General features: G+C 60.5%; 1 protein-coding gene across 2 annotated transcripts; it reads right to left on the bottom strand.

Moving 5' to 3' along the window:
* Positions 1-182: 182 nt before the first annotated feature.
* Positions 183-20062, bottom strand: ARHGAP45 (Rho GTPase activating protein 45). 2 transcript variants are annotated; one of them, XM_075736325.1, is made up of 23 exons: positions 19840-20062; positions 17355-17685; positions 15530-15673; positions 14325-14409; positions 13767-13839; positions 13196-13274; positions 12666-12803; positions 12366-12430; positions 11957-12067; positions 11229-11309; positions 10797-10976; positions 10423-10560; positions 9934-10124; positions 9445-9605; positions 8924-9001; positions 8426-8527; positions 7885-8048; positions 6991-7179; positions 6478-6615; positions 4181-4419; positions 3629-3872; positions 3055-3157; positions 183-2864 (listed from the first exon to the last, which is right to left on the bottom strand). In XM_075736325.1, exons 1-23 carry the CDS (start codon positions 19927-19929, stop codon positions 2473-2475), a joined length of 3516 nt encoding a protein of 1171 aa, XP_075592440.1. In that variant the 5' UTR covers positions 19930-20062; the 3' UTR covers positions 183-2472. The 2 variants fall into 2 exon arrangements, with proteins under 2 accessions (XP_075592440.1, XP_075592438.1); XM_075736323.1 differs by lacking the exon at positions 19840-20062 and adding an exon at positions 19008-19295.
* Positions 20063-20473: the final 411 nt, after the last annotated feature.

Below are 20473 nucleotides of genomic sequence, written 5' to 3'. Positions count from 1 at the left end.
CTTGTTTTCAGAGCCCGCTGTTCAGATATTGCAATGGAGAGTCGTTTATTGCCCCCCAGTCGCTTTCATTTTAATCTGTTCCAGGTCTCTTGAGGGTTTTAAACTTCAGTTTACTTGCTAGAAATACTTGGAGTGCTCAGCCTCCTGCAGTCGTGGGTGCACAAGTCTGGAAGACTGATCTCCAGGACAAATGGGTTGGAACACACTGATTTTTATTCTTCTTTTTTTTTGAAGCATGTCAATCTGAACACAGCAAAACATGTAACGCAGCTTCGTACAGCAGTACAGGCATGTCGTAACAAACACACTTGGCTTTTTCCCTCACTCGCACTCACCCTCACCCACCCTCGCACACACACGTGGTACCGCCCGTGGCAGCAGGAGAGGGCAGTCAGCCTCGTTCCTCTTGCTACCGTGGAAATAACCCACTGGAAAAATCCAACTGACTGAAGAGCTGTGGAGCTGAACATCCCACAGGTATATCTAGCTCTTCTTTGGCTCAGTTATAAACTGTTTGCTGTAAATTAACTTTGGGTTTGTGTACCTTTAACCTTCTACGCCGAGACACATTTCCTATTAGTCCTGGAGAGTGCTGGGAAGCGTAACACCCAGGCTCTGCCCGGTGCCGGAGTCTGATCCTCTAAGGGGTCAAACTGCATCCATTGCCCAACTCTACAGTAATGAGGTGCCTGTAACCCCCAAACAGCACTCGGTGTGTCTTGAGCTTCGCTGGCTTGGCTTCTGCGGCCGGCAAGTTGCCTCTGCCTTCCCCCTTGCTGTCCCGCCGGGGCGGGTGCGTGCTCCCCAGACCTGGAGCGGTGAGGCCCACCACGTGAGCAGACAGAATGAGAGGGTCCGGCATCGACATCGCACCGAGGAAGGGTCTGGCTAATTCTAGGAAACTGCTGCGGAGTTGCATGGTTTCCTAGGAGCCGTTGGCTGCGAGTTGCTTGTGCGTGAGGTGCTCATGTGCATCTGTCCCTGGCCGGCAGCTCTTGGTCTTTGCTCGCTGTGTGCCCTCCCGGGTCGAGGGTCCCGTGGCACACAACGGTGACAGCAGGAACACAGCCCAGGCACAAGCAGGGCAACAGAAGGAAACAGCTTTCAGCTCTTTCTAAGCTTAAAATCTACTTGTTTCTCTACGCTTCAGTGCAGAAAAGTCTCATAGCCTTAAAAAAAAAATACTTTGACTCATTTTGTTTAACCCTTTGAGTTCCTTTGCCAGCAGAGGTAGTAGATTCATATTGAAGGGTTATCTCTTTACCCAAAAAAAAAAAAAAAATTTTTTTAAAAACCAACCTCTTACACTAGCAGGGGCTGTGACTCAACTTGGGCTGTGGTGGTCCTGAGGAGGAGGAGGCGTCTCCCCTTGGTGACCTGCTCTCCGCCCAGCCCCATCTCGGGGCCGGCTGGAAGAGCAGAGGTGTAGTCCTGGATTTGCAGCTTAGATTTTTGGAGACCAAATCTCTATCCAAAAACCAAGTAATCCCTGGGAGATCAGGCAGGGCTCAGGCCCCTGCAGCCAGGAAAACCTGTCCCCTGAGCTTGCCCACAGCTGTGGGTTGCTCCTGTCACGTAGAAGAATGCCCATAAATACAAGCAGCAATGCAAACCTCATCAGCCGAGGCAGGAAAGGCACGTCACTCGTGGAGTCCTGCGTTGCTTAGAGGTGCTGAGGCAGTAAATTCATTGCTGGACTCTGGGTGTCTGGTACAGTCAGTTATAAGTGATAAATGGACCTTGCAGGGACTGGCAAATGGTGCAGCCACAGCCCTGAAGCTGAGGCCGGCTCTCTGCAAGATGGTGCAGGTGGGTTCTACGCAGCTATGCTGAACCCAGCACCATGCTGTCCCTTCCCGGCGAGCCGTTCCCCAGGCCGGCAGAGCCAGCCTGCACGCGTGGTGCTCGGCGTTGTCTGTCCGTCTGTGCCCAGCTGCAGAGCCCTTCTTCTGCCTGGTGTGGGGAACCCTCCCTGCGTCACCTCCTGGCAGCCGCAGCCAGCGAGGACGATCGGATCCTTAGACTCCTCTATCTTGATTTTTGCAGCAGAGACGTAGGATTAGGGAGCGTAGCAAAAATTAAGCCTGTGACCTGGTGTGGGCACGGCAAAGCCCTGGGTTCCTTCCCAGTCCTGAACAGCAAGCAAAGGGTCTGCCCTGCTTCAGCTCCTTTCCAAGAAACGTGCTTTGTGGCTGCCGGACCGGGCAGGGGCTCCCAGCAGTCGAGGCAGACTGACCTAATTTTCTCCGTTGGGAGCCCAGGGGCTCAGGGGTTTTGTGTGAAAGCTCCAGCCGCGAAACAGCGAGGACTTGCCTGCAGCCGACACACCAAACCCCCCTGAGCTGCCTGTGGCCCCGTGCTGTCCCTCCCCACCCCTCAACATTGCAGCTTTGTGAGTCACTACACCCGGGTAGTTTCTGGGATTTGCCCCTTCACCCCGTCCCAGCATCCGCGGTGTTTTTGTTCAGTGGCTTAGATAAACCGGGGCTGCTGCTCGCAGCCGTCTTGGCACCTGGCTGCCAGGTGCCGGGCAGCAGCAAGCGTGGATACGTTGTTGGACTGATTCGTGTTGTAGTCTGTGTCGGCAGCAGAAAGGCGACTCTCGGGGTATTCTTCTGCATCGCTTTGCTCTTCTCCCGGGGGGCTGCGGCAGCGGGGAGCGGCACCCTCCGCGTCCGACTGGCCCACGCTGCAGCTCCGGCTCCGCTGCCCGTCGCTCCCATCATCGCAGAACTGAGCTTCGTCTGTGCTGGTCTCGCTCTCCTGTTTGGTTAGCTGGGTGCGCAGGCTCCCGTCTGCGGCGGCCGGCAGCTCCCCGTTGTCCTCCAGCTCGGAGTCGGAGTCAACAGAACGGTCGCCAGACTCTGCGGGACAGAGGGAGCCAAGTGCTACGCTCTCGCCCAGCACCACGGCACCAGCAGGAGCTTTGCTCAGCAAACTTGTGGTCTTCAGGAGAGGGGAAGGGTTTTGTGTTATTGCCACTAGCGACGTACCTCGTGCCTCCCAGGAGAGCTGTGCCCACCAGGGAGGAACCGCCGGGTGCCTTTCACTTACCTGCGAATGAGTCGGTGCCGTAATGCAAATTGCCCTTCTCCGAAGGCAGGTCCAGGTAGGGGACGCTGCCGGGAGGAGCTGTGGGCTGGGAGCTTGTGTTGGCCTGGAAGGAAGAGGCGCAGTGGTGAGGGCATGGAGGAAGAGAAAACTTTCTCATGCCCTGAGGCAGGGTTCCAGAAAATGGTCAGTGAAGAAATGCCATCTTTTTGTCCCTGTGGAAAAGTGCTTAGGCTCCATCCTCCCACCCCCTGCCCGTCTCACCGGTCTTTTGGGGCAGAAAATCACTCGCAAATGGGGTGGGGACGCACATGGGGACGTGACAAAGGCAAGTTTCCTAAGAGAAGGGCAACAGCGTTGGCTGGCCCCGTACCATCATGTGGCACAGCAGGGATGGGGAACGTCGCTGCCGCAACCCGGGCGGCAGAGCACGAGACTGGGGCACCAGTCAGGAGAGGGGTGGAGGGTGTTGGGGCTGCAGGAGTGTCTGCCCCAGCTGATCTGCTCCAGGTTGCAAGCACAAGCAGGCTGTCTTGGTCAGCTCCACATCTCCTAAGGGTGCTCCAGAGACTCCTACCAGGTCAGAGCAGCTGGCTGCCTCCTCCGTGCTGCCTGTGGCCAGCACCATGGTCTCCTTGTTCTCAAAGATGGTTGAATAGAAGATGATCAGCGCCTCGATGATGCGAGCTTGGTGGGGATAATCAACCAGCGAGGACAAGGAAATAGTGGCATCCGTGGGCCTTGGGCGCATCAGCGTTGGCCCAAAGACAATGCCCAGGTTGCTTGAGGTCATCTTATTGTCTTGTTCCACTTCCACGATCCTGGTGAGGAGGAGGAGGAGGAACTTGTGAGAGCAAGCAGGCTGGCAGGAGGGGAGAAGGGATGGGTGGACAGGCAGGGCTGGCAGGAGATGCTGGGCTGGCAGCACAGGAGTCCCCTCTCGTGGCACACAGGAGCTTTGTGAGCAGCACAGAAGGAGCTGCAGCCCCAGATCCACCTCCCTGCTCCCGGGACGGGCTGGGCTGTACCCACCACCATCCGGTGGGGACGCTGCACCTACCTTCCCACCCCAGGGAAGAAAGGGAAGGTGCCCCAGCACCCATGCTGGCTCTGGACCTGCCCTTCTCACCTTCTCAGGTGCTGCAGGAGGTACTGCAGCGTGGCCATGTTCTCGCAGGGAAGCTCCTTCAGCAGCTCCTTCAGCTTCAGCACCAGGTTCACCACCACCTTGTCTGTGTCGGCTCCTTTGTCCACCAGCTCAGGACCCCCTTTCCCGCTCTTGCCCTTGGCCTCGCCGCCCTGTAAGCTCTCCTTGGCCAGCCCCATCAGCTCGTTGTACATGCGGAAGGGCATAATGGGCTCCGGCAGCTGTGAGTGAGAACAGGGGGAGAGATGGGTGCTGGAGAGCTGTGCCTCCCAGTCCTGGGGGGACGCTCACCCCCTCCCTGAGACCTAGACCTGTCCTGTGCTGCTGAGCTGAGGAACCCTGGGGCCTTGCTACAACAAGGAAACATCCCCAATGCTTCCAAAGCATGCTACCCAGAAGGTAATGTTTATTTATCCATCTCCTGATGCCTGTAAATCCAGCCTTGTTTGTCCTAGCCAATTAGTACCTGTGAAGTTCAAGCAAAAAGCAGCATTTGACCAATCCGTGGGTGCTCTCTGCTGCTGGGTTCCTCCGGGTCAAGGCTAAGGGATTCTCTTCCCTGAGAAAAGCCCTGGCCCCGGGGTGGGCAGACAGGAGGTGGTTAGGAAGAGGCCAGGATGGATCGTTCTGGGGTGCAGAAGGCAGGATGCACTCGGCGTAGCCTGCAGCAAAGGCGGGGCTGTGGTTGAGTGAAAACTCTTGCTTTGAAGTTTGGGTGATGCAGCCAGCGCAGCATGTTAACTAATTGGTGGTTTTCCATGGCTGGCGATGTTTTCAGAGCGGCTTAAACAGATGGTTTGGGGGACAGGCTGCCTCTCACAGCAGCGGGGGCTCCCTCCAGCTCTCGTATGGAGGGACACTAAACCCATTTCTCTGCAGTGAGGCATTGGATCATGGCTCAGGACTGATTCTTCCTCTTTCCACTCTGCTTTTCTTCTCTGGAGGAACGGCAGAGGCAGCTCAGAGCCCTTCTCTCTGTGCATGGGACCTAGGGACAAGGTCCTTGAGCTGAGCCCGATAACGAGTCCTGAGTTAAGGCAGAGGAGCCCTTCTGCAGAGTTACACCAGCCCTCCAAGGAAGGCAGCACTAAAGAGTTAAGCAGCAAGGCTGCAGTATGAAGAAGCTGCTTCCTCTCCGTCTGCTTTGTGGTGGCTCGTTGGAGGATGTGGGTGATGTCGTTTGCCCTGCCAGTTTTTTAATTTCCCTACTAGCGTTTGCTGGGGGCAGAGAACTGCTGTGAGCAGGGCACAGCACCCATCTGAGCCCACCACAGGGCCACCCGAGGGGCACAGCACCCATCTGAGCCCACCGCAGGGCCACCCGAGGGGCACAGCACCCATCTGAGCCCACCGCAGGGCCACCCGAGGGGCACAGCGCCCAGCTGAGCCCACCACAGGGCCACCCGAGGGGCACAGCGCCCATCTGAGCCCACCGCAGGGCCACCCGAGGGGCACAGCGCCCATCTGAGCCCACCGCAGGGCCACCCGAGGGACACAGCGCCCATCTGAGCCCACCGCAGGGCCACCCGAGGGACACAGCACCCGTCTGAGCCCACCGCAGGGCCACCCAAGGGGCACAGCACCCGTCTGAGCCCACCGCAGGGCCACCCGAGGGACACGGCGCCCAGCTGAGCCCACCGCAGGGCCACCCGAGGGGCACAGTGCCCATCTGAGCCCACCACAGGGCCACCCGAGGGGCACAGTGCCCATCTGAGCCCACCACAGGGCCACCCGAGGGGCACAGCGCCCAGCTGAGCCCACCGCAGGGCCACCCGAGGGGCACAGCGCCCAGCTGAGCCCACCACAGGGCCACCCGAGGGGCACAGCCCCGCTCAGGGAGATGTGAGCTCAACCCTGGCTCTGCTGTCAGGAGGGACCTTTGCAGGATCGCTTCCCTTTTCGTGTACATGGTTCCCCAATTGCAAAGGGGGAGGGAGGATTTGGTAGTTCTGCATGTTGTTTTTCTGTGGATACAAATGCCACTGCATTTCGCCACACGAAGCGACGGCGGTGAGTTGTGCGAGGGCTCACCGAGAGCAGGAAACCCGCAGTCAGCTTGGAGCAGGGGCAGCAAGCATGCTCTCCCCCACTTGTGCATGTGGTGCTGTAGGAGGGAGTCCTCAGCACCCCCACCGCCCTGCAATTACCAAGCTCAGTTTGTGCAGAATTACTCCTGCCAGAGATGACTCGGTGAAACCAGGTTTGGGTTGGGAAGTTCGATCCTTTGAGCACCTCTCCCCTGCCTCCCCCCCCAGCAGAAGGTACCACCAGCCCCTGACCTGTCTCAGGTAGAGCTTCAAGACGTTGCTGATATCATGGGGGGAGGCCTGGGACAGCTCCACCAGCTCCTTCCCGTTCTCAAATGCCTGGCAAAGCTTCTCCACACGGGTCTTGACACCATTAACTCGGTAGATGCCCTGTAGAAGAGAGAAAAGTGGAGTCGAAGTGAGGAGAGATGCTTCTCTTCATGTTTGCATGAGACTGTGAGCTTCTAGCTCCCACCCTCTCCTTCTGGGGCTGGAAATCCCTCTCAGAAGTCATTCTGGGACTTCCCCTTCCAGCTCAGATGTTATTGTCCCTGTTTCATAGGAAAGAGGGAGGCAAGAGAAGTGAGTTTCCAAGGTCAGAGTTTGGGCTACCAGGGCCAAGTTATCACATGGGGTTTTCTGGCTTTCTGCCTCCAGTAATCTGAAAAATGAGTCTGTTGGTTTTCATACCAAGGCAGAAGGACGTTTCAAGAGAAGGCAGCTGAGCCAGCCTAGCTGGAGAAGAGGGAAGAGAGAGTGCGTCACCTTGGTTTTCAGTGCCCGCTTCTCAATCTCAGAAATGCATTTCTTGATGATGAAGGGGATGCCATCTGAGCTACTCTGAGAAGCCTTTGTGAAGTCTTGCCCGAAAAGCTGCAGCTTCCCTTGGAGTTTCTTGTGCCCGCACTGGATGGCCAAGGTTTCCAGACACTTCTTGTGGCAGGCCAGGTAGCACTGGAAAACACAGGGGAAGTGTGTGGAGTTGGGAGGCAGCACCGTGGGTCAGGCAGAAGGGCAGCCACCAAGAGACCCCAGGCATCACTCCAAGAACAAGGAGCAGGATGGCAGAGCGGAAAAAAGCCTTTCTTGGAGAGACTGCAGGACCAACACCAAGCACATGGACCCCTCCCCAAAGTGGTATAGGGCAGATGTTTTGAGCAGCATGTTTCCAACGGCCGCTGTTGGTCAAGTCACTGGGGATGATGTCTTCTGCACGACACAGCCATGGGGTCAAGCCCTCCTTAGCCCTGGGAATGATTGACCTGTCTCAGAGGGGCAGACCCCAAGCCACAACGGAGCATGAACCAGTCCCAGAACTGGGGGGAAAAAAAAAAAGCAGCGGCTGGGAACATCTTCTTGAACGCAGGTCAGAGGAGGGCTAAGGTAGTCCTGCCCCAAGGTTCATGCTGGCACCTCTGCTTCCGCAGGGACCTTGGCCGTCCTGGCTGCGGTTACACCTGTGGTTTTGACCACGTGTGTGTCTACAGCAAACCTGCGGTGCCTGGGTGCAAAGCTGCCCACAATGTGCTGCTGCACAGCACGTGGCTCTCGTCTGAGGACGGAGCGAATTGCAGGTAGAGGGGAGGTCACCCCGCTCATGGGACATATCCGCCATCCCTTCCACCTGCTGAGCTCTCTTCCTACTTCTCCCAGGTTTACCTCCTCGCATTCTGCTCCCTGGAAGTAAACGTAGCTGTTGCACTCCCGACACTTGGAAGGGGTCCGGAGCTTCCTCAGCCGATGAGTCTGGGCAGCCTTGGATAAGCCAACGTTTCGGAAGGGCCCCGTTGGAGCAGTCATCTCTGGGGTGATGCCGTTGATGCCTACGAGCGGAAGAAAAAGAAATGCAGTTGCACCCTGCTCCGGAGGAGGTAAGGTGAGGCAAAGCCTGAGCAGCGGGTCACTGTCACAGAGCAGCCAGCCAGCGGATGCACGAGTTCTTTAGCAACGTTGCAAATGACCCATATGCTGAGGTGTGCAGCCCTGGCTCATCTGTTCCCACCGGTTTGAGCAGAGCTCAGCCCTTGGTAAAGGAAATGCTCTTGGGCCCCTCAGGGGGTCACCGTCAGCTATCCTCCCAGCAATCATTCAGTTTACCTCCAGAACTACTGGATTTGGGAAAAGTCACCCCGCGTTAGCTTTCCCATGGCATGCGGGCGCACAGCAGGAGCACCGCGTCACCTCCCGCGCTGCCACGTACTCTGCTCAAAGGGGGTGGCGTTCTCATCCTTCTCCTCCAGCTCTTCGCTGGAGGACATGGTGCCGTTGGAAGACAACCGCTGGAGTTTTTGGCTGAATTCACCTGTCAAAAGACAACCCACAAGGCGGTGAGATTCCTGGCAAAGCAGTTTCTCTTCTGCGTGCGCTCTGCTGCTCGTGGCCCATTCCCACAGCAAGCAGCCGCGTGCTCCGCTGCCGGGGAAGCTCTGCGGAAAATGAGAAACTGGGAGCTCCCAGGGGCTGTGTGTGCCCGTACAGTGCCCTGCAGCGGAGTCTAAAGGTTCAGTGGTCCCTCGTCCCATCCCATCCCACCCAGCCTGTTGCAGGTTGGGATCAAAGCAGTTATTTACCACACAGTGTATTACAAGGCAGGTAAAAAAAAAGAAGTGCCAGGTCCCGCCTGGCTCCGAGGCTGGGTTTAGGCTGACTGTACTAGAAGGGGAAGCGCTGCCGGCCCTGGGCTGGTTTTGGTATCTACCTGCATTGGAATCCAGGCTGCTGTCAACTTCAGTAACAGAGGTTGGCCAGGATTTGTGGACCTGGTGTCCCCTCCCACCTGCAGAGGAACACACATAGTCCATGTGATATTGTTTCCTGCGTCCAGGAGAACAGCCTGCACTCCAGGGGACACTTAAATTAGTGAAGGAAGCTGCTTGGTTTCCCATTGCCAGGCTGGTGAAGGGGCTGGTGGGGTTGTGATGTCTTCAGTAACACACCCAGCGAGGGAAAGAAGAGATGGGAAGATGGGGAATGGTCTGTGAGGTAGCACTAGACAGCAAAAGCAAAAGCAAAAAAACCCCAAAACCCATAGATCTGATTTTGTGTCCTTCAGGAAATTGAGTTTGCGAGGCTTCCGGCCTGTCCCTCTGCTGCAAAGAGAAGCCCCCTCGGCACCACGGAGGTCCTGCTTCGCTCCTAAGCCAGGGGGGGGAACGACAGCCTGCTGCAAGCAGTGCGTGGGGACGGCGGTGCAGAGGCTCCTCTCGGCTCCGGGCTCACCTCTCCGCTCGGCTGCCACAGCCCCGCTCTGCTGCTCCTTGGCTCCTGCCCCTCCTTCGGAGACGGTCCCGTCCTTGGGCAGCCCAGCCCCGTCAGCGCCAGCGCTCGTTGAGAAGTCATTGGCATTGAAGCTGCCTTTCCGTGCCCGAGTAAAGGGGGACCTGATGGGCAGAAAGAAGGAGAAAAGGGAATGTCCGAGTGGATGAGAAGGAAGGACACTTGAAAACCTTATTCATGGCTGCTATCCACCTGTCTTGGGATTTACAGGCCTCTCCTGTAATACCACCTGGCCTGTCTCATCTGTCAGAGAGGACGTGAGGGGAACTCCCAGCCGGTCCAGCCCCAGCTTTCCCAGCGGGAGCTGCCTTCAGGCCCATGGAAAGCACGCTGCTTTCTGCAGGGGAGCGCAGTGCCAGCCCGGGGGAAGGTTGCCAGTGACAGAGAAGAGGACTGTAAACCAGGAACGATTTCCCCCCTCTCCTTTCCTACCAGGCGTTGTGCGACACATAGGGCTCAAAGTCGTACTGGATGTCGGGTTCATCCCCACGCTGCAGCTGCCTGACGTGAGAGGCGTATTGCTGCCCGGGGTCGTAGAGCTTGCTGCTCTCGCACAGTGTCTGGAAGTTGACGGGCAGTGGAGCCGTCTGCATGTGCATGATCTGGTAGAAGGAGATCGTGGCCTAAAAATAACGTAGAGGAAATCAGACGTGAGCTTTGTGAGGTGACGTACGAGGAAGAGAGAGACAAGGAGCTCCAGGTTAGAGGAGAAATCAGGAGCACAGATCGGTGCTTGGTCTGCAGCCTTCAGCCTTGGCTTTTCAGAGTGCAACGGAGCAAAGAAAGCTCTACCTCCACCTAGACCTCATCTGAAATAGCAGCAGCTGAGCCAGGTCTGCTGGGGAGGCAGCTCTGAACCTCTCCTGAGCAGGGTACGGCGACCCCCCGTCCTGGGGGCCATCCCAAGCAAACCCCACTCACCGTCTTGATGACTTGGTCGCTCTGTTTGATCACTTCATGGATCTGCCGCAAGGAGTTCACCTTGGTATCCTCCAACTCCTGCTTCTGGGTATTTGCATCCGCCACACAGGTCCGATACGTGGCCATCGCCTCTTCTGCCTGAGAGCGGGGAGAGCAAGAGACAGAAACAGTTCATAAGTGAGGAGAACATGGAGAGCAGCTCTCTGCACTTGGACTCCGTTTCTCTAGGCATTCCTGTGCCGCCTCTGAGGATCCGCAGGGAGCTCCGTTCAGTCCGCTTAGCTCAGGGCTGCTGCTGTGCTAGCACAGCAAGGAGTGAGAAGGTTCTCGCCAGACAGATGCTCAGCCCGAGTCCAGGGCTGTCATGTTCCCACCTTGTTCTTGGCTTCCTCTTCCAGCCGCCTCTTCTTGTCCAGGGTTTTGGTGGTGATGCTGCTGGTGGTGTTCTGCTGCTCTTCTTCCGCTTTCACTGCCATGTACTTGGCCTTGTCGTGCTCCTCGCTGCGCTGCATGTATATCTGCTTGGCCTTGCGCAGGTTGACCTCTGCCTCTTGCTGCCAACGAAAACAGCGACCCAAGGTGAGGACTGAACTCCGCAAGGAGATCGTTATCTCCTGCAAGCTCCCCAGGGCCCCGCGTTTCTCCAGCGTCCCCCAGCACAGCAGAGGCACCCTCGGATGAAGCGCTTAATGCTACTGGAGAGCGACAAGGAGTCCAGCATCCTCAGAGGGGAATGTGCCACGGGTGTACTCCAGACTGGGCTCAGAGAGTATAATCCCAGCCCGTGCTGTGTGTCTGCTACTCACCAGTTTCCTCTGCGCCCGGTGCCACTGCTCCTTGATCTCCTTCCTCCGTTTTTCATGTTCAAGGCGTCTCACTGTTAGCGGCTGAATCAGGAGGGAGAAACAACCCCCGTGGTGGTCTGAGCTAAACGCTCGCTACTCTTCCCTTTGCAAAAGGCTTTGCAAGGAGAAGTTCCCTGTGGCGGTTGTTGTCATTCCCCAGCACATCTGGGCTCGGTTGCAGGGAGGGTTTGTCTCATGGGCAAGAACCTGCAGTCTGGGAAGTGCCAGATGCAGTTTCCCTCCAGACTGAGCTAAGCAAGAGCCGCCCTCTGCAACGGCAGGACGGCAATTCCCTCCGTGGCAAACAGTTCTGGAGAGCGGCTCTCCCTGGGAGATGGGCGCAGCTCGGTCTGGGCTGGTGGGGGAAGGTGGGAAAGCAGAGAGGCCTCGGGTGAGATGGAGATCGATGAGGAGGTGTTGTTTGATTTGCCAGATTTGGGGGGTTTCTCCTAGCCCCTGTATCTAACCCCTCGATGGACCCAGCAGCTGCCTGAGAGCTTGGGCTCATCGATCCGCTGAGGCCAGAGCAAAGCCGGGGAATGCGGAGCCTGAGCAGCGGCTGAGCCGAGCAGCAACTGGATTCCAGTTTCTGAATGAGCTGCCTGTGACAGAAGGACTGAGGAGACCACCCGGCTCCCTCGCTGCCCGGCGCGGGGAAGACCCTCCGAGGTGGCCTTTCATCCCCTCACCTGGAGGAAGGTCTGGTGCTGCAGTGTGTTGGCAGCCTGCAGAACCGATGTCCCGTGCTCCATATCCTGCTCCAGGGCCAGCAGGTAGATGGACAGGAAAGGCATGTTGGTCTGAGAAACGAGAAAACACACGGCCTTGAGCCCCGGCAGCGTCAACCAAAGGAGACGCATCCTCCATCGCCGCGTTCGGGGAAGAAGAGCGAGAGGCTCAGCACACCCGGCAGGGCCAGACAGAAACATCAGCTACTGATGGAGGTCTTGCAGGGTCTTGGCATTATGCTTTGCTTTGGGCACAGGAATTTTGACAAACAAAAGCTGGGTCATGCGAAATGAGGTCTCCAGGGCTGCTTGCTCCTGATACAGCCTGGGACCCCGGATGCTGGGTGGCTTTAGGGACACGTGGACTTACCTCCTGACTGATGGTCTGCTTGCAGCTGTTTGCCATTTTCTGAAGCCCTTTGGCAAACTCCATCTCTGGAAGAAAAAGGTCAGAAGTGAAAAGACATGTGACACACCAGGATTTCCCTGCTGATTGGGTTCCTTTTGAAAAATAAATGAGGAACGTCAGGAATGACGTTCACTACTATCCTTGCAGTGTCTGACTCCCTCAGCCTCACTGATTGTAGAGGACCTTGACCAGTTCCAACACTGCCATGAGGGGCTCAGCCCCGCTCTGGAGAGGACCCACCCGCCATCCTCCCCGTCTCACCCAGCGTGGTCCTTTTCTCCAGGTATCCGATGAGGTCCTTCATGTACTTGGAGATGTTCTTGGTGTACTGGAGGGCAGCGTCTACCCCCCCCTCACAGCGCTGCAGCATCACGTCCACTTCCTCGGCAGGAGGACGGCCTGTGATGGGACAAAGGGGAAGGTGGGGGGGAGAAAGGAGAGACACTGAATGTACTGTGACCACTGTGTTCCTTGACCCGCTCCTTCCAAACGCCTTTGAGCTCCCAGGAGCACTGGAACAGCTGGGAAAAGCCCAGGACAGCCCACCTCACCCCTGCAAGCTCCGTGAGCTTTCAGTGCAAACCTCCCCGTATCTGTGCCGGCATTGTGCCGTGCTGGTGTCCTGCCAGCACCCGGTGCCAGCAGCAGCTCTGCTGACTTTTCCCAGCCAAGGTGCCGTGTGCGGCTCAGAACCGCAGCAGCGATGGGGAAGATGCCGGTTCCTGCTGGCCGGTCTCCTCAGCCAGGTATCCCACGACCCCAGACCCTCCACCAAGACTCTGCCTGCTTACCTGTGTCATAGCTTTCCATGCCTGAAGGCATGCCGTCTCCTCCAGGCCCAGGGATCCCCCCGTAGAGGCTCTCCATAGACTTTGGGAATTGGGAAAGAAAAGGGACTGATCAGACAAGAAGGGAAGTAGTTGGAGGAGCTGGCGGATGGAGGGGAGGCAGAAACCCGGAGCTGCTGGAGCCTTTCTGCTGTTGCTGGAAGTCCGCTGTGCCCAGCCCGTGGCCCTACAGGAATGCCGCGAGCTACCGGGAGTGTCCCTGGACAAATACCTTGGTCTGTGCTCACACCAGACCAGGGCAGAGCTATGGAGAGCAATCAGAGCCCTGCTTTCTGTCTCTGTTGGCAGAGCTGCTCCATCCCTTCCCAAGCCACCTTGCTCTTTGGATTGAGCTGCCAGGTGGCTTTTCCCCTCCTTGGGATGGTGGCAAGGACAGGACCAAGCAGGCAAAGCCTACACACAGCTCTGCTGGGTTTGGGGTGAGCTGGGAACCCCACACACTTCCTGAGCCGGGTCGGAGCCCCCCGGCACATCCCGAGACCCGCAGCATCACTGCGGAGCGGGCAGCACTCACCTGGTTCTGGTCACTGGGTGGGATGGAGAGGATGGTGCTGCTGTCCACCTCCCCCATGAGGAACTCGGACACACTGTGGTGAGAGGAATACGGTTGGGCTCAGCAAAGGGACGGTGGGCAGTGACAAGCAGGACTGTCACCCAGCAGCACCCAACCCACATCCGAGGGACCGGGTGAGGGCCAGGGCAGTTGGAGCCACAGTACTGGTTCCAGTGGGGATCAGCTCAGCTCCACGTGATGCGGTCTTGGGAATTCAGGCGGAGGAGCAGAGCTTGGCCCGGCACTGAAGAGGGGCCGGGTGGCGGAGCCTGTGGGCTCGAGCTGGCTTTGGGGTGCCTCCTCGGTGCTGGAGGAATTGCAGGTGCCAGTGGCAGGAGGAGTGAATCTGCCTTCCCCACGGGGTCTCTCCGGTCCCCAAACCACCCCCCAAAACACCCACCGCGTGTGGGGCTGTGCGTGGGCGAGGGGACAGGGTGAAGGGTGGAGATGTGTCCTGGCAGGGTGATGGGGTGCGTCAGGGGACCTTCTCCAGGGAATAGCTGGCCAAAAGTCCCTTACGTGCTGCTGAAGGACACTGCGATGGTCTCCACGGCCTTCTCAAACTCCCGCTTGTCTGTCTCATTGTTGGATTCGTAATGGAAACCTGGAAATGAGGAAATGCAGGAGCCCTGTTGCCGCAAGCGCCTGTCTCTGTCTCAGGCAGGAAAAGGACCTGCCAGCTCCTGCTGGTCTCAGCCCTGCTGTGGGGCTGGATCAGGGGCTGGGGCTGGGTTGGGCTTGAGGGAGCAGTGGGGAGGAGAGGACTGTCCCGACAGATGATGGACTTTCTCTAGTGCAGTGCAGTGTCTCTGCCCGACCCCATTTCTCCCGGGACTGACTTCCCTGCCAGCATCACTTGGCTCACATTTCTGTTTGCTCCCGTTACCCAGGGCTGCCCAAAAAGTGCTGCTGACTGTGGACCTGCTCTGCTCTCTTATGACACCTCCAGAGCCCCCTGCTCCAAGGCAGGATGGCTTCCTCCGGGCGGGTTCTCGCCTGCGGCCGAAAGAGGAACCACCAGCAGCAGCGGGAACCGGCACAGACAGCGTTTGGCAGACGCCCAGGCCGAGGGATGCCAGCCGGCAGCCAGGGCTTCTGGGCAGACCCTGGCACCTTTCAGGTCAGCGCCTCTGCCCGTGCTGTGGCGGGGTGCGCTGCAGTGATGGGCTGGGATCTGCCCGCACCCCTCTGCCCAGGGACGTGGGCAGCCTGGCCTCGCTCTGTCCCGGCATGGGGCCAGCCCTGCGGCAAACCTCCTGCTACCCGCCATGAGGCTTCCTGTCCCCTCACAGCTGCTGTTCGGTGTCCAGGAAGCAGCGCGGTGACACAGAATGTTAATGCTCTGCCTGCGGTTAGCGCAGCCGTCTCCCTCCCCGCTAGTGTAACTGCAGGCAGGAGGTGGTGCCCTGGCCAGGATCTGGGCTCCACAGACCCCACTCTTATAAACATGAGGTGCTGCCAGGAGCAGGATCCGATTATTGAAGTGTTTTTCCTGCGGCTGTGCTTGGAAACCCCCAGGCAGGGATCTGGGCCCTGTCATTTCTGACACTACATCGCCCTTAAATCTAAAGCGCAACAAGCAGGCAGTCAACGCTTTTGCCCTCCCCGCCTGCCCGTGGGGCAGCTCTGCTCCCGGCAGCCCCACCGTGGGCTCCCCGGGCCCCACGTGTCACCCCATGGGGCAGGAGGGGAGTGGAACACAGCTCCCAGCCCCATCGTCTCACCCTTGACTTTGGAGATGAGGGTTCCGGCGGCCGTCAGGGTCTCCAGGGTGTTGAGCAGCGGGTACTTGTTGATGACCTGGCGCAGGATGCGCAGGGTTTCACCGAGGCACTCGTGGGCCAGTGGCCGCTGGGCCTCCTGGGGGTCTGCAAGAGAGGGGGGGGGCTGAACCGGCCCCATGTCGCTGCCCCATGTCTGGAGCCTCGCATCCACCACCCACCAGCCACATCCCGGGCAGGGTCCTGCCAGGCTCCCAGACCTGGAGCCCATCCCCTTGGCTTCGGGGCTCCCTGGGACTGGCATGGCCATGTTCCGCTTCTCTGGCACCTCCCCAGCTCTCCCTTCCCATCCCCGCTGTGGCTGAACCAGCCAGCACAGCCCCCGCCCGACACAGCGGCAGGTCTGGGGCAGCCCGACCTTTTAGGCATTTTTTCCTCAGTAGTAACTTTTTCCCTTGAAAGCAGTTTGGGAATTTCCTCCCCGTTTCCTTCCCTTCCTCCCCGCCGGATGGGCGCTCCCAGCTGCCAGGAGGGATGCGGCAGGTCTGGCCTGCTGCCGTGCCCCATCCAGCCGGGCTCACTGCATCCCGCGGGGTCCTTTCCCGGGAATCGTCCCCTCCATGGGCTCCAGCCACCAGCCTGGGGGTGCAGCCCGGCTCCCTGCCAGCTCCGGTGCCAGGGCTGGGGCTCAGGGCTGGGCGCCGGCAGCCTTGGTAGGAGATGAGGAGCCTCCAGTAGGGAAGTGCTGGGATGGGAGCCTGGCACTTGCCTGGCACTCGCCACCCAGGTGGGCAAACCCTCCTTCTATCCCAGCCCCCAGCCCGGGGTCAGGAAGGGGTTTCCTCTGCTCCCTCTCCCGTTTCCAGGCCCCTTCCGGAGTGGGAAGTGAGGAGAGCAGCGGGGCTGGGAACGGGGCTAGGAATGGGGCTGGATGGGTGCAGAGCAGAGCCGGACTCTCCAAAATCACAGCTGCGTCCTGCAGGTCAGCCCTGCGCGCCAGCCCCAACATCTCTCCATCTTTGTGCTGTCTCGGGGACGGCACTGTCCTGGCTGTCCCAAACCAGGTCCAGCGATAATCACAGACCGCAAGCGGGCATGGCAGCAGCACAGTCACCATCCAGCTCGGCTGTTTCCTCCCTGCCCTGCAATGCCACTACAGCAGCACAGACCCCAGCCACGTTCCCACTGGCCCGGCCATGGATCTGGCCACTGGGGCCATCGGCACCTCTGCCCCGGGCTGGGCGCTGCCGGTTTCCACAGTGAGTGGGGATGCGTCAACATGTTTGCAAAGCCAGCGCCGAAAACACGGCATCATGTGACCTCCCCCGCAGCCCCACCTCGCTGCGGGGACCACGAGATTGCCACGGTTCCCTTCACCTCCTTGGGCAGACACCTGCCTGCGGCCCTGCAGCCCACCCAGCCCCACGCCGGGGCATCGGCTCCATCCCACCAGCCGCCCCATGGGTCGGGGGGCCAGGGGCCATGCCCGGTGCCCCGTGGGGCTCTGGGGGCCCTGGCAGGCAGCTGGCACCACTGCGCTGTAAACAGGAAAGCAGGCAGATGAAAATAGCTCGCAGGCAGGAAGCCGCGTTATCCTGGCTCTGAGCTCCCGGCAGCCACCCACCACCCTTTGCCCGTGGCTGCCGCGGCTCTGCACGGCCCCCTGGGGGTCCCGGTCCCCTCCTGGCCAGGGCAAAGACCCTCACCCACGGGTCCGGTATGTCCCCAGGGAGAGGATGCTCCTGTGCTGTCCCCACAGGGGTGGGTGACTTGGAGCTGCATGGGCAGCACCGGGGCTGGCAGGAGCTGGGGGCATCCCGGCACTCACCATCGCGCAGCACCACGTCCCGCAGGTTCTCCAGGGCATCGGCGAAGCGGGCCACGTCCGTCAGCAGCTGGGAGATGTCCTCCGTGTCAATGAAGGGGCCCTCTCCGCCATCCATGGGGCTGTAGGATGTGGGGGTCTTGTGGCCCTTGGGCACGGCCCTGGGGCCCGCCGCGGTGAGAGGGAAGCCGGCAGCGCTGGCATGGCGGCTGAGGCTGGTGGGGCGCTTGATGGTGCCCACGGTGCTGGGGCTGGTGCTGAGCTTGCAGCTGGCGGGGGGCAGCTCCCCCAGGCCAGAGCTGGGTGTCTCCAGGCAATCCTTCCGGGACAGGTCCTGGGGAGCAGGGACGAGTGTGAGGCCCAGCTGGTGCCATGGGGCATGCCAGGGACCCCAGCTCGAGCAGGGAGAGGGCAGCACCCTGGGACCCTCCATGCCACCAGCCTGGAGGGACAGGCTGGTGTCTGAGGGACCGGTAGTCATGCTGTGCCTCAGTTTCCCCAGTTACATATCCTGGCAGAGCCCCAGGACCCAGCCCAGCTGCCGCATGGGGATGAGGCAGAGCCCTCCCCAGCATTTCCAGCCCTTTGGGGATCCCGGGTGGGGACTGCTGGGGATGGTCTTGGGGCCATCCCGCAGGGCAGAGACAGCGACTCCGCCATCAAGAAAACAGTGACAGAGCAGCAGCTGGCAGGGTTTGGGTGCTCCCTGTCCCTGCCATGCCGTGCCGTGCCGCAGGCAGCCCCCCGCAGCTGGCATCGCCCAAGGCTCCTGGGCTCCTGGCAGATTAACCAGCCCAGCACAGGGTTCACCAGCAGCATCAGCTGCGAAACCACGGGCCAGGAGCCGGCTCGGCCACCCTGTCTGCCCGCTCGCCCTGTGGCCTCCGCTGGGCCTCGCCAGCCCCTGTGAGTCTGGGTTTGTCCTTGGGGGCACGCACTGAGCGTGTGGGTGACCCTGCCTCATCCCCACCAGCACCCACCGTGCTGGAGGTCCCCATCCCCAGGGACCCTGGCACGGCCAAACAGCAGCAGGATCCGGCCCCACACATCCCTTCCTCTTTTTCAGCCTATCCCATCCCCAGGTCGGGCACAGCCCCTGCTCTGCCAGGAATGGGGGCAGGGACGGGGACACCTCCCAGGCCACTCTCTGGAGACATTGCAGATATTTTACAGATGGAGGGACCCCCAGTTTCTAGGGGTAAAATCGCCCCGAGGGAGGGGCTGGTACTAGTTCCTTCCGGGGCCATGCACCACACAGGGGCCACGCTCCCAGCGAGGGTCCTCACGGCACGGGGAGGGAGCCCGTGGCCACCCTTGCCCCTCTGGCAGCTCCCATCGGTGACCCTCAGCACCCAGGTGTGACATGAGTGTGCTAGGTCTCAGTATCCCTGGCCAGGTGCTGCCAGCTCGGCGGGGCCGGAAGCCGTGTTTGATGCCAGTGGGGCCAACACCGAGCGCCTTCCCCTCAGAGCAACCCGGCTGCGGGCACGAGGGTGCCCCGGGTGAAAGCGAACTGGGGCAGCTCAGCCCCACGCTGCCCCCGAAGTTGGCTGGACCCCCATGGGGCTGCAAGGGGGCTGCCCATGGGCCCCACCCCAAAATGGCTGGGGCCAGCCCAGCCCTTGAAAACCTGTCCCCGTCCCCCTCACCCCGTACCGTCAGCCACACGGCGGGTGTGTGGAGCAGCGAGTCCAGGGAGCATGTGGGCGAGTGGGCTTTACCCGTCCTGCGGCGCCCCGCCGAGTGGGGGCTGTAGCTGTTCCTCCCAGCCGCCCGGCCGAGCATCCCTCCGTCTGCCACCCATAGGCCCCTCTCCCAGAGAGGTCAGGGAGGAGGGTGGGGCGGGGACCGGGATGGGGATGGGTGCCCCTTATTCAGGACCCACGGGCAGGTTCTCGGGCCCCATGAGCCCCATCTCGCCGGCCCCGTCTCGCCCCATGCTCTGCGGGCTGGGGCGCGGGCGCAGCGCAGGCGCGGGGCGGGCAGTGCCAGGGTGCGCAGAGGAGCCCCAGCCACCGGCCAGCCCCGTGGAGGCGAGGCGCTTCCTCCTGCACCCCTCCAGCGCTGGGGGGACGTAAATAAATACATGGCAGAGCCAAGGCGCTGGGGCTGCCCCAGCCCGGGCATCCCCCCGCTCCCGCCCGTGTCCCCTGGGTAGTTTGGGGGTTTCTCCGCCCTCCCCAAACCCTTGGCCGCAGCCTCCACTGCCGGGCTCCCCTGCCCTTGCTGTAGCCCCCCGTTTCCTCTCCAGCCACGCTTGCCCTCCAGCCTCCCCAGGGAGCTGCTCCATCCCCTTCATCTGGGGCAAAACCCCCCCCCAGGCTCAGTGAGCAGGGTCCTTCCTCGGCTCCCTCCTCCTCCTCGCGTGTCCCCTGGCCGTACCCAGGTCCCCCTCCCACCCCACAGCTCTTCCCAGCGGTGCCGTGGCCCCGCGGCCTCCCTGGCCCCCGTGGCCCTCACCCCGCTGGGGGGAACGCAGGACACTCACCGGCAGGGTCTGTGGGATGGGGCTTCCCGCCCGGCTCTTCTTGGAGATGGAGGGGGTTTTCATCAACTCCCGCTTCTTCCGGGAGAACATGGTTCCCCGGGGGCGGCCAGGCCCCTGCCCTTGGCGGCCCCTGGCTCGGCACAGCCGCAGTGCCTGGCTGTCAGTGCCGTGCTCCTCACCGCGCCAGCCACATTTGCCGAGGCAAACTGTCAGGAGGGCGCGTGTGACGCCGCCTTATTTCCTCATCAGCTTCGCAGGCGAACCTGAAACAGGAAAAGCTGAATGTGCACCCGGGGGGGAAGGGGGACCCCGGCTGCCCTTCGGGGGGACTTGGGCCCATCTCCAGCCTTGCAGGGGCTGGCAGAGAAGATGCCGTCGCCCTCGGGGTGGTGGGCTCTGGGCAGCTGTTTGTGGGGGGATTCGGAACTGCACCCCAGGGCTGCACAGAGGGGCCTGGGGGCAGAGCCCCACGCCACAGGATTGGGGTGAGCCCCAGGAGATCCCAGGCCTCTGTGGGGCTTACCCCTGTTTGGGGGTGTCCCTCAGCCCAGGGAGGACGAGCCCTAACCTGTGGGGCATTGCTGGAGGCCCCGGCTGTGGGGGTGAGTGGGACACAGGGCTCCAGGCTCCCACT

The sequence above is a fragment of the Balearica regulorum genome, chromosome 26, assembly GCF_011004875.1.
Source record: "Balearica regulorum gibbericeps isolate bBalReg1 chromosome 26, bBalReg1.pri, whole genome shotgun sequence".
Lineage (NCBI taxonomy): Eukaryota > Metazoa > Chordata > Aves > Gruiformes > Gruidae > Balearica > Balearica regulorum.
The sequence above is the reverse complement of the archived record's forward strand: the minus strand, read 5'-3'. Positions and strand labels throughout refer to the sequence as shown.